The following is an 18,608-nucleotide window of genomic DNA, read 5'->3' as shown; positions in this document are numbered from 1 at the left end:
TTGAAATGCATTATACTGTAGAAAGGCTAAGTGGTTTAGTGAGTTAGCATACTTGTTTCACCTGTATGCGATGAGTTCCAATCCAGGAGATGAAATTCTCCTTTTTTTAGCTGGAGCAAGGGTATAGCCAAAATGAGTTCCCAACAGTTGGAACCTGCTAAGCAGTAGCCATAGTTACCACCAAATGGCAGGTTCATTCAAAGATTGAAAAGAGTAAAAGGTGGCGATAAGTAAGGTAAATCACTGTAGGTTGCATGACAGTAAACTTGGATTTTAAAGATTCCATATTGTAGAAGGAAGGAAAGACTAAAAGAGTCAGTTGTTGATTCCTGAGAGTCAGGGAAAGCATAAAATAGGGAAGCCTGATCGCAACATGGTGAAAAAGAGCAGCATGCAAGTCACATACTTGGAGCTTAAAAGGAGGAAGAGAAGAAAAATCAGAGGACAAGTGACCATAATAGAATCAAATGAAATATAGACAAGGCTTGCAATGGTGAATGCGAGAAGCTTGGGATAAGAGACAGATCAGATAGCAACCTTTTACAAGTATTCTGTCCACAGAACAACCTTTTCAGATAAGGGAGCAATATTTGAGTCTTGGATGGACTGGCACTTTATAAAGAAAAGCTTTTGCCATGAATGAGGATACAAAGCTCTTTAGAGGCAGTTTTACCAATGGAGAAGATGTAGAAACTTAATTTGAGGTCAGAGAAGATAATGATGCTAGAAAATGTTGATGTCCAAGATGAAGTAAGGGATAGGGCAAAGTTCTCAAAATTAATTGGGGGTAGCTTTTGTTATGACTTTGAAGAATTGAAGAAATCTGATCTTCATTGTCCCACTGAACAGTCCAAAGGACCAAGATGTAATGACTCAGCTGTTGCACTGTGAGCACCGAGAGTGTGTGATCTGAAGGAGGTTGACAAACGTAGTGTGGGATCATCAGCACAAGGATGAATGAGATTGAATCATGAGTGAAGGTAGTCACGATTTGAAGAAAGAACAGAATGGGAGTCAGGAACCCCAAATTGTGAAAAATAGTCAAAATGTGAAATATCACAACGAAACAGATGAAGCATTTTCCAAGAACATAGATTTGCTGGGAAACCATATATAATGATAACTCATCTCGAAGTGCATGGTGCCAAATTTAGCCAAATGCTTTAAAATCGACAGTTTTGCAATAGAACAAAAAAGTATTCAAAAGCAGAGTTGCGGAGCTACACAACAAAGACACAAGATCACCTGTGGAACAGTCATACTGATAAAAGCCATGCAGGTTATCGTAGTTTATGTCAGAACTTCCAAGGTGATGGATCATTTGAGTTAGAGTTAACATGTAGGAGGTGTCCTTTTTCTTAGGGATGTGATAGACATGTGGAAATTTCCAATATGAAGGAGCTGTAAACTAGGGCTAAGGCAGCTTCAAGAGTTGAGATAGGTCAGAGAGATATGTGGAGGCACATACCTTGAGGATAATGGGAGAGATACCTTCAAGAGCAAAGGTCTTACTAGAGTCCAGAGATGGAAGGACCCAAAAAACATGGTTGGCGGGGGGTTGTTTTTTTGAATTATCTATTGGGCAGACAGAACTGAGCGGTGAAGGAATGTGATGGAAATGGGGCAGAATTAAGATTTGTGGATATGCAGCATACATTGCAGATAGGCAGGTTAAAGAGAAAAGAGATGTTAATGCAGTGGATCCAATTTTGGGTCTTAAAGACCATGGTAAATGGTGAATCTTAGGTTATACCTGAATATTTTTCTTGATGGCAATAGAGAAAAGCGTATGACTTATCAGTAGCCTCGGTTGTGCTCTTTGCTCACAGCTGCAGGTTGAAACTAACCATCCAGTAATGAACTGAGTGTGCATCCATGCTGGGATCTTAGTTGGATAGCTTACTAAAGCATCACAATCAGTTCAGGCCCCTAACAATCAGGTTGTCATAACTTGGATCTGCATTTGACCACGGTACTCTCTTTATACTTCAAGCAGTGATGGAGCAGAGGGGATGATTAACTTGGAAGAAAACTTGACTGAGCTGAGTAATCAAAAAAGTAGAGGGTAGAGAAAAAGTGAGCGGTTATGAGGTTGGCACTGGGGGGGGGGGGAAAGAAAGGCCATGGAGGAGGAAATCTTAAATTAAAAAAATATCTGGTATCCACCCCAGAACATAGTGGCTCTGGTACACCCAGGAAACCAAGAAAATGTACCAACACTGGAGAAAAAAGGAAAATAGTCATTTTGTGCAGCATCGACATTGAGAGACACAAAATTCATGTTTATAAAAAAGTTTACACTTTTGTGGTAGAGTTACAATTAGTTTTCAATTCTCACATATCACCAACAGTGGCTGGAATCAGGCAATACTTTAGTGCAAAGCTTTTCTTTTGAATGCACTATGTTACAGCACCATCCAGTGGCAAGAATTGGGCCAATGTAATCAAACTTACTCTACCTAATGTCCTGTCTAAAATACAGGTCCAGAAACTTTAAATAGGGTTTTCCTAAACCCGGTAGCATACACTCCCTGACAGCTAATGTGATGAATTAAAATCTTACCTCTTTATAGAAGACATCAGAGTTGTTATGTACATCATAGGCCAGCAGGTTAGTCTGTGTGCCTACAAGCAGCATATCATTGCCAAGTCTGGGGTCCAGTATTCCTGCAGTTAGACAGCTGACACTCTGGTTAATGTTCAGGAGGGAGGTATCGCAATCCAGGCCACCTTGCAATAAGCGGTTGGTGGCAAAGCGCTGGCTACGGATATGGGGATTGTGGATGAAAACCTAAATCAAGCATATCAACAGTTACTGTTCACAGTGAATCAAATATCATGGTACTGCTAAATGCAGAAGAAATTATGTTCTCTCATGAAATATAAGATGTCACTAAGATTTTTCCAATGTCACAGTAGAAAGCAGCTGAGCCATCTCAAATGTTCAAGATATTAAAATAAAATGAACACTTGTTTCCTGGATCACTATAGTATATATTATGATTTTTTTACAGTATAACAGAAATATGAACGAGAAATATTTTTCACATTTACTCCCGAAGACCACTGCACAACTGACTAGACGATCTGCATCACTAACATATTTCATACACAGCCGTTGCAGTTACCAATGGAACCAAAATCATAATTACAATTATGATTTAATTTTTTTTAAATATGCAAATAAAAACAACTTGTATTTATATAGTACCTCTAACGTAGTAAAACATCCCAATGTGCTTCACAGGAGTGTTATAAGACAAAAAAAATTGATACAAGTGCTATGAACAGAATGTCATGGCCAGCAACATGATAATAAAAGTATCACCAAGGACAACCTTGTCCAGGACTGGTGATTTATCATGGCCAAACAGTAAAAAATCATGAAGCAGTTTTGGGGGAAACCACTCCAATAGGTATGAGGAGCTCCCCATCTGTGGAAATGGTCAAGAGTTTCCAATAAATATCGAGGCTCCATACCTTAAAAAGTTATATTTACAGGATCTCAGGCCAGGCAAGAAAACTGAGGTGATCTGGCTGTGAGTTTGCTACTTCATTCCTACTGTCTGTTAAAAGGAATGACATCACATATGAAACCGTGTCTGCTCACTACAATCTCGCAAAACCTTTTTTTTTTTATAGAGATATAAAATGCCTTTTTTCCTCAACACAGAATGGATTGCTGCATCAAATACTTCCGAGTTGGGGAAGGGGGAGGAACAAAGAAACAAGGCCATCAATCCACTATTACGAGCGTAACATGGAAAATAAAACTTATTACAGCAGACTGCAAAAGACTATTGGATGTGACACGATGAGAAATCACTAGCCTTATCCATGACCCTCTCATGCCTTCTTAATTCCCAAGTAATCCAGTTTACCACACTTTATCCAATCCCAAGACAGGCTGTGATATTTCCTATACTTATTCAAACACGATTGACTAGCCTAGTAAAAGGTACTGTATATAGTTGAGCTTTACTTTAAGATATCTTAACAGCTTCAGCCAGATGTATTCTTAAGACGTGACTGAACACTGACAAACACCCTATGAACGGTCTTAAAGAGACATAATGGTCAAGATTTGGCCTCAGTTTTAGGCCTTCATTCTTTGTTTGATAATACAGTTAGCCATCCAGTACACATGGATATTTGCCAAATACTTCAAGCCCAGGTACCAACAACTCTTGTCTAACTTGCATAACTGACCATTCGTCGTGTTTGAGTCCAGACACTGAGCGGCCAGTACCAGCTTCATGGGAAGCTGAGCCTGCATTAGGGGCAAGAGGCAACTCTTGCCCAACACGTGACCTCAGCTTATTAAAATATTCTGGTGGCATTCCTAGCACTTAAGTGCATGATGTGCTGGGAGTGCAGAGTGGATATGGAGGAATTACTATGCCAGCAGCTCTTAGAGACTGCTGGCTACCTGAAAGCTGTGCTTCTTCATTGGCAGAAAAATGACTGGGGTCAGAATGGCTTGGAAGTCCGACTTCAGGAGGTCCTATTTTGAGAAGTGGGTGTCATGGAATAAAGCGTACCACTAGAGGGGCATGGATAAAGGTGACTGAGCCTGTCAATGCAGCCCCACATGTGAGATGTGAATCGATTAGTGGCTAACAAAATGGAATCTAAAAGCCTTTTATAAACACAAACTGTAAAAAGGTAGCCAAAGTAAGGGTGGGGCCGAATCGGGACCAAAAAGGAGATGATCTTATGGGGACAGAGGGCATGACTGAAGTACTAAATGAGCATTTTGCATCTGCAATGTAGAAGTAGAGGGGGCAGTAGGGATAATGGATAGGATAAAAATAGATTAAAAGGATGTACTTAAAAGGTCGGCAGTTCTCAAAGTAGAAAAGTCACCCGGTCCAGATGGAATGCGTCCTGGCTTACTGAGGGAAGTAAGGGTGAAAATTGTCGAGGCTCTGGTCCAAGGTTCCCTCTAATTTTTTTGGGGGGGCACGGTCCCTTTAACTAGCTGCGCGCCAGTCAAATATTCGCACATGCGTGGCTTCTTGCATTGAAAAGCCAGTAAGCGGCCTGCGCGGAACCTCCGGACCTGCTCTGGTCACAATCATCCAATCCTTCTTGGATATGTGGGTGGTGCCGGTGGACTGGAAGATTGCAAATGTTAACACCTTGCTTAAAAAAGGGGAGAGGGATAAACCCGGCAACTACAAGACAGTCAGCCCAACGTTGGTGATGGGGAAACCTTTGGAGACAATAATGAATTAATCCTGGAAAAAATTAATTAGCATTTGGAAAAATATGGGCTAATAAATTAAAGTCAGCACGGATTTGTTGCAGGCAAAGTATGTTTGACTAACTTGATCAAGTTCTTTGATGAAGTAAGAGAGGGTCGATTAGGGTAGTATGGTTGATGTGTATATGGACTTTCAAAAGGGGTTTGACAGAGTACCACATAATAGACAGTGGCAGCATGGATACAAAATTGACTGAGGGACAAAGAAGCCAAGAGCAGCGGTGAACTACAGGAAAGTATAAGAACATAAGAAATAGGAGTTGGCCATTTGGCCCCTCGAGCCTGCTCCGCCATTCAATAAGATCATGGCTGATCTGATCATGGACTCAGCTCCACTTCCCTGCCTGCTCCTCATAACCCCTTACTCCCTTATCGCTCAAAAATCTGTCTATCTTCGTCTTAAATATATTCAATGACCCAGCCTCCACAGATCTCTGGGGCAGAAAATTCCACAGATTTACAACCCTGAGAGAAGAAATTTCTCCTCATCTCAGTTTTAAATGGGTGGCCCCTTATTCTAAGACTATGTCCTCTAGATTTAGTTTCCCCCATGAGTGGAAGTATACAGTGGTGTTCTCCAAGGGTCTGTATTGGGACTACTGCTCTTTTTGTTAGAAATTAATGCCCTGGACTGGAGTATACAGGGCACAATTTCAAAGTTTGCAGATGATACAAAACTCGGAAATGTAGTGAACAATGAATAGGATAGTAACAAACTTCAGAAGGACATCGACTGGTAAAATATGCAGACACATGGCAAAAGGCGGGGCTTGCACAGCTCCAGCCGGGAGAAAAAGCAAAAAAGAAGTAGAAAGAAATCAAAGGTGACGTCACAGCCATAGAGGTAAGTGATTGGCTGGTGATTGGTGAGTAGCTTTTCTTTTTCTTTTTTATATCAGTAAGTAACCTGTTAACATTGTTGTCGCCAAATTAAGTGGAGTGTATCTAAGGGTAAAGTCATGGCAGGAGAGCTTGGTCACGTGATATGCTCCTCCTGTACCATGTGGGAACTCGGACACTTCCGGTGTCCCTGACGACGACGTGTGCGGGAAGTGTATCTGAGGGTGGATTCCCTCTGGAGCATCCACGATGAGTAGCACGTGTAGCGAGTTGGTCTTGCCGCAGGTGAAGGGTCCACAGCCAGATAGGGAATGGAAGACCAGCAGGAAGAGCAGTGCAAGGATGGTAGTGCAGGGGTCCCCTGCGGTCATCCCCCTGCAAAACAGATACACCGCTTTGAGTACTGTTGAGGTGGATGACTCATCAGAGGAGGGCAGCAGCAGCCAAGTTCATGGCACCGTGGCTGGCTCTGCTGCACAGGAGGGCAGGAAAAAGAGTGGGAGAGCGATAGTGATAGGGGATTCAATTGTAAGGGGAATAGATAGGCGTTTCTGCGGCCGCAACCGAGACTTCAGGATGGTATGTTGCCTCCCTGGTGCAAGGGTCAAGGATGTCTCGGAGCGGGTACAGGACATTCTGAAAAGGTAGGGTGAACAGCCAGTTGTCGTGGTGCACATTGGTACCAACGATATAGGTAAAAAAAAGGGATGAGGTCCTACGAGACGAATTGAAGGAGCTAGGAGCTAAATTAAAAAGTAGGACCTCAAAAGTAGTAATCTCAAGATTGCTACCAGTGCCACAAGCTAGTCAGAGTAGGAATCGCAGGACAGCTCAGATGAATACGTGGCTTGAGCAGTGGTGCAGCAGGGAGGAATTCAAATTCCTGGGGCATTGGAATCGGTTCTGGGGGAGGTGGGACCAGTACAAACCAGACAGTCTGCACCTAGGCAGGACCGGAACCAATGTCCTAGGGGGAGTGTTTGCCAGTGTTGTTGGGGAGGAGTTAAACTAATATGGCAGGGGGATGGGAACCAATGCAGGGAGACAGAGGGAAACAAAATGGAGACAGAAGCAAAAGATAGAAAGGAGATGAGTAAAAGTGGAGGGCAGAGAAACGCAAGGCAAAAAAAACAAAAAGGGCCACTGTACAGCAAAATTCTAAAGGATCAAAGTGTAATAAAAAGGCAAGCCTGAAAGCTCGGTGCCTCAATGCGAGGAGTATTCGGAACCCAGGAGAGGGCTCTGAGCTAGTTAGAGTGGGTGAGAGCTCATATGAACAGGACCCCAAGAAAGAATGCAAAAGGCAGGAGGCAACAGAGCAGAGTAGCACTGGGGTAAGTGTAAACCACAAGGTGACAGGAAGGGACAATATGTATGAATATAAAGGGGCTGCAGAAGGGGTCAAAACTAAAAATCATGGTTTAAAAACTAGTATTAAAACACTCTTCCAAAAAGCATGCAGCATTCGAAATAGAGTAAATGAGTCAATGGCACAAATCATTACAAATGGGTATGATTTGGTGGCCATTACAGAAACGTGGTTGCAGGTGACCAACACCGGGAATTAAACATACAGGGGTATCTGACAACCCGGAAAAATAGACAAGAAGGGAAAGGAGGTGGGGCAGCTCTGTTAATAAAGGATGATATCAGGGCAGTTGTGAGAGATGATATTGGCTCTAATGAACAAAATGTTGAATCATTGTGGGTGGAGATTAGAGATAATAAGGGGAAAAAGTCACTGGTGGGCGTAGTTTATAGGCCCCCAAATAATAACTTCACGGCGGGGCGGACAATAATCAAGGGAATAATGGAGGCATGTGAAAAAGGAATGGCAGTAATCATGGGGGATTTTAACCTACATATCGATTGGTCAAATCAAATCGCACTGGGTAACCTTGAGGAGGAATTCATAGAATGCATACGGGATTGTTTCTTAGAACAGTATGTTACAGAACCTACAAGGGAGCAAGCTATCTTAGATCTGGTCCTGTGTAATGAGACAGGAATAATAAACGATCTCCTAGTAAAAGATCCTCTCGGAATGAGTGATCACAGTATAGTTGAATTTGTAATACAGATTGAGGGTGAGGAAGTAGTGTCTCAAACGAGCGTACTATGCTTAAACAAAGGGGACTACAGTGGGATGAGGGCAGAGTTGGCTAAAATAGACTGGGAACACCAACTAAACGGTGGCACAATTGAGGAACAGTGGAGGACTTTTAAGGAGCTCTTTCATAGTGCTCAGCAAAAATATATTCCAGTGAAAAAGGGCAGTAAGAGAAGGGATAACCAGCCGTGAATAACCAAGGAAATAAAGGAGAGTATCAAATTAAAAACCAATGCGAAAAAGGTGGCCAAGGTTAGTGGGAAACTAGAAGATTGGGAAAATTTTAAACGACAGCAAAGAATGACTAAGAAAGCAATAAAGAAAGAAAAGATAGATTACGAAAGTAAACTTGCGCAAAACATAAAAACAGATACTAAAAGCTTTTACCGATATATAAAACGGAAAAGAGTAACGAAAGTAAATGTTGGTCCCTTAGAAGATGAGAAGGGGGATTTAATAATGGGAAATGTGGAAATGGCTGAGACCTTAAACAATTATTTTGCTTCGGTCTTCACAGTGGAAGACACAAAAACCATGCCAAAAATTGCTGGACACGGGAATGTGGGAAGGGAGGACCTTGAGATAATCACTATCACTAGCGGGGGTAGTGCTGGACAGGCTAATGGGACTCAAGGTAAACAAGTCCCCTGGTCCTGATGAAATGCATCCCAGGGTATTAAAAGAGATGGCGGAAGTTATAGCAGATGCATTAGTTATAATCTACCAAAATTCTCTGGACTCTGGGGAGATACCAGCGGATTGGAAAGCAGCTAATGTAACGCTTCTGTTTAAAAAAGGGGGCAGACAAAAGGCAGGTAACTATAAGCCGGTTAGTTTAACATCTGTAGTGGGGAAAATGCTTGAAGCTATCATTAAGGAAGAAATAGCGGGACATCTAGATAGGAATAGTGCAATCAAGCAGACGCAACATGGATTCATGAAGGGGAAATCATGTTTAACTAATTTACTGGAATTCTTTGAGGATATAACGAGCATGGTGGATAGAGATGTACCGATGGATGTGGTGTATTTAGATTTCCAAAAGGCATTCGATAAGGTGCCACACAAAAGGTTACTGCAGAAGATAAAGGTACGCGGAGTCAGAGGAAATGTATTAGCATGGATCGAGAATTGGCTGGCTAACAGAAAGCAGAGAGTCGGGATAAATGGGTCCTTTTCGGTTTGGAAATCGGTGGTTAGTGGTGTGCCACAGGGATCAGTGCTGGGACCACAACTGTTTACAATATACATAAATGACCTGGAAGAGGGGACAGAGTGTAGTGTAACAAAATTTGCAGATGACACAAAGATTAGAGGGAAAGCGGGTTGTGTAGAGGACACAGAGAGACTGCAAAGAGATTTAGATAGGCTAAGCGAATGGGCTAAGGTTTGGCAGATGGAATACAATGTCGTAAAATGTGAGGTCATCCACCTTGGAAACAAAAACAGTAAAAGAGAATATTATTTGAATGGGGAGAAATTACAACATGCTGCGGTGCAGAGGGACCTGGGGGTCCTTGTGCATGAATCCCAAAAAGTTAGTTTGCAGGTGCAGCAGGTAATCAGGAAGGCGAATGGAATGTTGGCTTTTATTGCGAGAGGGATGGAGTACAAAAGCAGGGAGGTCCTGCTGCAACTGTACAGGGTATTGGTGAGGCCGCACCTGGAGTACTGCGTGCAGTTTTGGTCACCTTACTTAAGGAAGGATATACTGGCTTTGGAGGGGGTACAGAGACGATTCACTAGGCTGATTCCGGAGATGAGGGGGTTACCTTATGATGATAGATTGAGTAGATGGGTCTTTACTCGTTGGAGTTCAGAAGGATAAGGTGTGATCTTATAGAAACATTTAAAATAATGAAAGGGATAGACAAGACAGAGGCAGAGAGGTTGTTTCCACTGGTCGGGGAGACTAGAACTAGGGGGCACAGCCTCAAAATACGGGGGAGCCAATTTAAAACCGAGTTGAGAAGGAATTTCTTCTCCCAGAGGGTTGTGAATCTGTGGAATTCTCTGCCCAAGGAAGCAGTTGAGGCTACCTCATTGAATGTATTCAAATCACAGATAGATAGATTTTTAACCAATAAGGGAATTAAGGGTTATGGGGAGCGGGCGGGTAAGTGGAGCTGAGTCCACGACCAGATCAGCCGTGATCTTGTTGAATGGCGGAGCAGGCTCGAGGGGCTAGATGGCCTACTCCTGTTCCTAATTCTTATGTTCTTATATTCTTATGAAATTTAATGCAGAGAAGTGTGAAGTGATACATTTTGGTAGGAAGAATGAGGAGAGGCAATACGAACTAAATGGTACAATTTTATAGGGCGTCCTGGAACAGAGAGACCTGGGGCTGTATGTACACAAATCTTTGAAGGTGGCAGGATAAATTGAGCAGGCTGGTTAAAAAGCATATGGGAGCCTTGGCTTTATTAATGGATGGCTAGAGTACAAATGTAAGAAAGTTATGCTAAAACTTTGTATCACTGGTTAGGCCTCTGCTGGAGTAGTGTGTTCAAATCTGGGCACCACACATTAGGAAGGCTGTCAAGGCCTTGGAGAGGATACAAAAGAGATTTACAAAAATAGTACCAGGGATGAGGGACTTCAGTTATGTGGTGAGATTGGAGAAACTGGGGTTGTTCTCTTTCGAGTCGAGAAGGTTAAGAGGAGATTTGATTGAGATGTTCAAAATCATGAATGGTTTTGATCGAGTAAATAAGGAGAAACTGGTTCCAGTGGCAGAATTATCAGTCACCAGAGGACACAGATTTAAGGTGATTATCAGAACCAGAAGCGAGATGAGGAAACATTTTTTTTACACAGCGAGTTGCTGTGATCTGTAGTAAACTGCCTGAAAAGGTGGTGGAAGCATGTTCAATAGTAACATTCCAAAGAGGATTGGATAAATACTTGATGGGGAAAAAAATTACAAGGCTATTGGAAAGAGCAGGGGAGCAGGATTAATTTCATAGCTCCTCCAAGAGCCAGCACAAGCACTATGAGCCTCCTTCTGTGCTGTGTCATTTTATATGATTCTATGAGGCCCAGACCTCACATTTTGCAGTCTATCTTGCAAAGTTTATTTACTTCTGGCTCACTGTAAATTTGGCACAGTTGCAGAAAGAGAATACAGTGAACCTTGCCAATTGTTTCTTTTTCTAAGTGCTTCGACACGTTTATATTTTCCCATGGCATTATGTAATGTATCTATAATCAAAATATTGACCGTGTTGTCCATTACATCTAGCAAGTAACAACAATAAGTACTACATAAGAACATAAGAAATAGGAGCAGGAGTAGGCCATATGGCCTCTCGAGCCTGCTCCGCCATTTAATACGATCATGGCTGATCTGATCATGGACTCCGGTCCACTTCCCTGCCCGCTCCCCATAACCCCTTATTCCCTTATCGGTTAAGAAACTGTCTATTTCTGTCTTAAATTTATTCAATGATCCAGCTTCCACAGCTCTCTGAGGCAGCAAATTCCACAGATTTACAACACTAAGAGAAGAAATTCCTCCTCATCTCAATTTTCAATGCGCGGCCCCTTATTCTAAGATTATGCCCCCAGTTCTAGTCTCCCCTATCAGTGGAAACATCCTCTCTGCATCCACCTCGTCAGCCCCCTCATAATCTTATAAGTTTTGATAAGATCACCTCTCATTCTTCTGAATTCCAATGAGTAGAACTGCCTCCAAAGCAAGTATATCCTTTCGTAAATATGGAAACCAAAACTGAACGCAATATTCTAGATGTGGCCTCACCAATACCCCGTATAACCTTTTATGTGGCACCTTGTCAAATACCTTCTGGAAGTCCAAATACACCACATCCACTGGTTCCTCTTTATCCACCCTGTTCATTACATCTTCAAAGAATTCCAGCAAATTTATCAAACATGACTTCCCTTTTATAAATCCATGCTGACTCTACCTGACTGAATTATGCTTTTCCAAATGTCCTGCTACTGATTCTTTAATAATGGACTCCAACATTTTCCCAACCACAGATGTTAGGCTAACTGGTCTATAGTTTCCTGCTTTTTGTCTGCCTCCTTTTTTTAAATAGGGGCGTTACATTTGCAGTTTTCCAATCTGATGGGATCTCCCCAGAATCCAGGGAATTTTGGTAAATTACTATACCAACAAAAGGTTCCTTAATGCTACTTTATCACATCTATACAAAAGTAGCTAGTGTCTTGAGCACTTGGATAGCAATCCTCTTTTCTCACAATACTCTTTCCAACAAATGTTCCATCTCCAGTCTACTTGCAGAAGGCCACATAACAACGGGGAGTGCTTATAGATAGAAGTGAAGTTACCAAAGCCACGATCTTTCATTCCTGATGAGGAGAGTTCCATCAAGATTATGGAAGAAAGTTGGGAATACAAGAGAACAAATTTGGAGGCCTCCTCAAGCTCATGGAAAGTACTTTGCTTTTAATTCCTTAGCTCATTAATCCATAAGAACATAAGAACATAAGAATTAGGAACAGGAGTAGGCCATCTAGCCTGCTCCGCCATTCAACAAGATCATGGCTGATCTGGCCGTGGACTCAACTCCACTTACCCGCCTGCTCCCCCCGTAACCCTTAATTTCCTTATTGGTTAAAAATCTATCTATCTGTGATTTGAATACAATGAGCTAGCCTCAACTGCTTCCCTGGGCAGAGAATTCCACAGATTCACAACCCTCTGGGAGAAGAAATTCCTTCTCAACTCGGTTTTAAATTGGCTCCCCCGTATTTTGAGGCTGTGCCCCCTAGTTCTAGTCTCCCCGACCAGTGGAAACAACCTCTCTGCCTCTGTCTTGTCTATCCCTTTCATTATTTTAAATGTTTCTATAAGATCACCCCTTATCCTTCTGAACTCCAACGAGTAAAGACCCATCTACTCAATCTATCATCATAAGGTAACCCCCTCATCTCCGGAATCAGCCTAGTGAATCGTCTCTGTACCCCCTCCAAAGCCAGTATATCCTTCCTTAAGTAAGGTGACCAAAACTGCACGCAGTACTCCAGGTGCGGCCTCACCAATACCCTGTACAGTTGCAGCAGGACCTCCCTGCTTTTGTACTCCATCCCTCTCGCAATAAAAGCCAACATTCCATTCGCCTTCCTGATTACCTGCTGCACCTGCAAACTAACTTTTTGGGATCTAAAAGAGTTTCATGCACAAGGACCCCCAGGTCCCTCTGCACCGCAGCATGTTGTAATTTCTCCCCATTCAAATAATATTCCCTTTTACTGATTTTTTCCCCCCCCCCAAAGGTGGATGACCTCACACTTTCCGACATTGTATTCCATCTGCCAAACCTTAGCCCATTCGCTTCACCTATCTAAATCTCTTTGCAGCCTCTCAGTGTCCTCTACACAACCCGCTTTCCCACTAATCTTTGTGTCATCTGCAAATTTTGTTACACTACACTCTGTCCCCCTCTTCCAGGTCATCTATGTATATTGTAAACAGTAAGTAATCCTTCATCACTCACTCCCCACACACGACACACACATATTGAAGCACTTCAGTGCAAAACACATGATGGGGGCCAACAATAAGAATGATTAGATAACCTTAAGCCTTTTACAGAATTAAATTGCTTGTTAAAATTGTGATACTGGTGGAAATTATGTTCTGATTATTGGAGAATTAAACAAGCTTGTGTTTTAACAAGAATAAAAATAAGTCATTCATCTTTCAACACCCACACATATTACAATGGGAGACTTCTAAATGACAGTGGCTCAGTCCCCTCATTGGAAGTTACGTTACACTAGCCAATGCCCTGAGACTTGTCCCTTGCTCAGTTACAGCTCCTTACTCAGTACCCTCCCCGATAGTTACAGCTCCTCACTGAAAGCCCTCCCCGATAGTTACAGCTTCTCACTGAGTGCCCTCCCCGATAGTTACAGCTTCTCACTCAGTACTCGTCCTGATAGTTACAGCTCCTCACTCAGTACCGCCTCGATAGTTACAGCTCCTCACTCAGTACTCGCCCCGATAGTTACAGCTCCTCACTCAGTACACTCCCGGATAGTTACAGCTCCCCACTGAGTGCCGTCCAATAGTTACAGCTCCTCACTCAGTACTCTCCCCAATAGTTACAGCTCCTCACTCAGTACACTCCCAGATAGTTACAGCTCCCCACTGAGTGCCGTCCAATAGTTACAGCTCCTCACTCAGTACTCTCCCCAATAGTTACAGCTCCTCACTCAGTACACTCCCGGATAGTTACAGCTCCCCACTGAGTGCCCACCCAGATAGTTACAGCTCCTCACGCAGTGCCCACCCAGATAGTTACAGCTCTTCACTCAGTGCTCTCCCAGATAGTTACAGCTCTTCACTCAGTGCTCTCCCCGTTACAGCTCCTCACACATTGCCCTCCCCGATAGTTACAGCTCCCCACTCAGTGCCCCCCTCCCCGATATTTACAGCTCTTCACTCACTGCCCTCCCCAATAGTTACAGCTCCTCACTCAATACCTTCCCCGATAGTTACAGCTCCTCACTGAGTGCCCTCCCCAATAGTTACAGCTCCTCACTCAGTGCCCCCCCTCCCCGATAGTTATTGCTCCTCACTGAGTGCCTCCCCCGATAGTTACAGCTTCTCATTAGGTGCTATTCCTGACACAACGCACTAGGACTAATGGTGAAGGTTTTTTATTTATGACCAAGACATGTCTATTCTAATCTCTGCCATGCCTACGTATCGCAAATTCTCTTTTCATTTGTGCGCACATTTTGGCTGCCACTCCGGATCTGAGTATTATTTTTTTTATATCTTGGGTCCTTGTCTCCTGTCCCTCCCTTCCCTGTTGCCTAGTCTTGACTACCACCTTTCATTTCTCCCCTTTTGGGTATTTTTGCCCTTCCAATCCCTACCTCAACCCATCACTACTCCACTGCCTTCCAACTCTCCTGCCACCTTTATAGGCTTGAATCTCCCATAAATAGGCTCACAACTATGCTGTGTGCCTCTCTCCTGGCATTCTCCAACGGACCCGTTCAAGGCACCAACCACGGCCTCTTTAGGAGCAGTAAACCCATCCTCCTCTGACAGCGACTCTCCCACTCATCACACCCACTAAGGTTAACCTCGCCAATTTCTCTTTCGTCCCACTTACCTCACCCAACACTAGCCCGTTGGACTCTATGACCCTTTGCATTTCGCCCCAGAATGTCTGTTCACTTGTGAACACATATCCTTGCCATCCACATCCTTGTGGATATTTGCATTGACATCTGGCTTTGACAGAAACTTGGCTTATGGGTGGTGAAATCCTTGTGCCATACTGAAGCCTCCCTACCTGGCTATACTTTCCATACCTATCCCGCTCAAACAGCCATGGTGATGGTGTGACCAGGATAATGCTGGAAAACACTACCAACCATCTCCATCCAACTTCTTCCCCGCCCCGTTTCCTCACCTCCAACAAGTGCAAAAATGCTCACGGACTACTTCGGCACTAAGATTGACCTGCCATTCAGCTACCTACACTACTTTCCCCCGTCCCCTTGTCCAGCAAACAAAATCTCCCCGTAGCTCCTCTATTTTTCTGAATCCACATCTTTTTCTAGTTTTTCTCCCATTTCTCTGCAAGGCCTTTCTGAGCTCATGTTCACCTCTGGCTCCCATGATCTGTTTCTCACTAAACTGCTGACCTTCCCTTCCTGGCCCCCATGTCAGCTGACATTGTAAATAGTTCCATTTCCTCAGTATTGCCACATCTTCAACCTCTCTTTCTTCAGCAAAGTCCTTGCACATGTTGTCACCTCCCAAATTTGTGTCCAACTTCCCTGCAACTCCATTTGAATCGATCTAATCAGGTTTCTGTCCCTGCAAAAGCACCGAAAGAGCACTAACCAAAGTCACAAATTACATTCTCTGTGACTGAGAGCGTGGTGTTTAAACTTCCTTGTCCTCCTTGACCTCTGTAACCTTTAACCCAGTCGACGATACCAGCATCTTCCAATGCCTCTCCTTAGCTGTCCAGCTCAGTGGAACTACCCTTGCTTGGTTGCACTCATACCTATCCGATTATGGCCAGAGTAAAGCTTGCAATGGTTTTTCTTCCCAACCCCACACCCTGAATTCTAGAGCCCTTCAAGGATCTATCTTTGGTCCCCTCCTCATCTATATGCCCTCCTCATCCACAGACATGAGGTTAGCTTCCGCCTGTATGCCGACAACACTCAGCTCTACCTTTCCCCATTCTCTTGAACCCTCCATTGCCAGTGCTGTCAGAATGCTTGCCCAACATCCAGTCGTGGCTGAGCAGCAATTTTTTCTAGCTAGCCATTGGTAAGACTGAAGCCATTATCTTTGGCCCCCATAATAAACTCTGCCACTGATTCCATCCCCATCACAGGCCACTATCTCAGGCTGAACAAGCATGTTCACAATATTTGACCCCAAGCTGAGTTTCCAATCCCATATCCTCTCCATCACAAAGACCACCTTACTTTCATCTCCAAAACATTGCCCACCTCTGCCCTTGCCTTAGCCCATCTGTTGCTGAAACCTTCATCCATGTTTCTAGGGGCTCTGGAACTCACTGCCTGAAAGGGTGGTAGAGGCAGAAACCCTCACCACATTTAAAAAGTACTTGGATGTCCACTTGAAGTGCCGTAATCTGCAGGGTTACGGACCTAGAGCTGGAAAGTGGGATTAGGCTGGATAGCCTCTTGTTGGCTGGCGCGGGCACGATGGGCTGAAATGGCCTCCTTCCGTGTTGTAAACTTCGATGATTCTATCACCTGCAAACATGACTATTCCAATGTTCTACTGGCCTTCACCATCTATAAACTTCAGCTCATTCAAAACTCTCCTACCTCGCACCAAGTCCCTCTTACCCATCATCTTTATGCTCGCTGACCTACACTGGCGACCTGTCCCGAAATGCCTCAATTATAAAAATCTCATCCTGGTGTTTAATCTTTACATGGCCTTACCCCTCCCTATCTCGGTAACCCCCTTCAGCCTTACACCTTACTCCTCGAACTCTCCATTCCTGACACTGGCCTCGTGCATCTTCCCTTCTTTTGCCCATCCACTGGTTTCAGTCACCCAAGCCCCACACTATAACTCCCTCCTTAAACACCTCCCTCCTTCTTCTTTAAGAGCCTCCTTAAAATTCACCTCTTCAACTGTTTACCCTCCCAATATCTCCTCCTTTGGCTCATTGTTCTTATTTTTTCTTATGCCCATGAAGTGGCCTGGGACATTTTTTCTAAGTTAAAGATGCTATATAAATGCAAGTTGTGGTTGTTGATAGTTACAGCTCTTCACTTGATGCCATCACGAATAGCTACAGCCCTTCATTTGGTGCGCTTGCAGATACTTACAGGTGCTCATTCAGCGCCTGCACCAATAGTTAGTTACTCATTGCGAGTTCCCATCCCTCACTCAAGTGTTCTGATAGTTTGAGGTGCTGCATTACCTTGCCAACCTGGGTAGCAATGGTGAGACAGGGGTATGTGCCATCATATTTGCCACACAATGCCCTCACTAGTTGTTACAGCTCCTCATCCAATGCCCTAGTGCAAAGTTACAACCCTTAATTCAGTGTCTTGAGTTACAAACCCTCACTCTGTGCCCCACACTTATAATTTACAGCCCCTGACTCAGTGACAACATTTTTAAGTGGCAGTACCTTGCCAGCCTGGGTAGCAGCGGTCAGACAAGGGTGTGTGCCATCATATTTCCCCACAGTCACCATTCGGGGATTAATTCTGTGATTTAACTTGAGGGTGAAGACTGGGACAAGCATGGCTGCCACCTGCAGATACAGAAGTGGATAAAGCAATGGCAATCGCATTGAACATGTTCAAAAGACATTTACAAAAGCAATGTATAGAGTTAACAGAAAATGTAAATTACAAAATACATTTGTAAAATTAGGAGTTAATGGAACAAAAAGATGGATTCATCCCAGAAAACAGCACAATCATTGTGGTTGCTTATCTAATGGCATCAGAAATGCCGAATACAACACAGGGCCCATTGAATATAATATTTATTCAACAAATAGATCCCATCAAACAATACTTTTTACATTAAGCCCATTCACTGCAGAAGTATTATATTCAATAAATCCTTCGCGCATTGGTTAGATACAAAGAAAGACAACTAATGTGGCTCAGCTGAGAATATACAAGAGGAACTAGTAATAAAGTTGATGTGGATATGATGGATTACGGTGCTGTGGGAAATGGTGAAATCAGGACCTTGTGGGACGGGGATCTGTCTGTCTGTCCCAGCAGTGGGTCTCTCCAGGAGACGCTCCAACAGGACCAGTACTAAAGCACAGTGAGCCTCGGCCAGTCATCGCCATTCCCGGGGCACAGGCCCGGGCATCTCAGCCTCGCTCTGCCTTCCACTTCATCCCGTCTTAC

The 18,608-nt window shown here is 43.6% G+C and overlaps 1 protein-coding gene across 4 annotated transcripts in view; it reads right to left on the bottom strand.

Moving 5' to 3' along the window:
* bbs2 (Bardet-Biedl syndrome 2) overlaps positions 1–18,608 on the bottom strand; it is an 87,975-nt gene that overhangs the window by 69,060 nt on the left and 307 nt on the right. For all 4 annotated transcript variants that reach the window (XR_011596341.1, XM_070897797.1, XM_070897798.1 and 1 more), the window contains exons 2-3: positions 17,867–17,992; positions 2,564–2,791 (exon numbers count right to left, since the gene is read on the bottom strand). Coding sequence is in view for 3 of the 4 variants with exons in the window: in XM_070897797.1 (XP_070753898.1) it covers positions 2,564–2,791; positions 17,867–17,983 (345 nt within the window). In the remaining variant the exon portion in view is untranslated. The remainder of the gene's footprint in view (positions 1–2,563; positions 2,792–17,866; positions 17,993–18,608) is intronic.

Source organism: Pristiophorus japonicus, chromosome 13 (genome assembly GCF_044704955.1).
Source record: "Pristiophorus japonicus isolate sPriJap1 chromosome 13, sPriJap1.hap1, whole genome shotgun sequence".
Lineage (NCBI taxonomy): Eukaryota > Metazoa > Chordata > Chondrichthyes > Pristiophoridae > Pristiophorus > Pristiophorus japonicus.
This window is presented reverse-complemented; position numbering and strand designations above follow the sequence as displayed.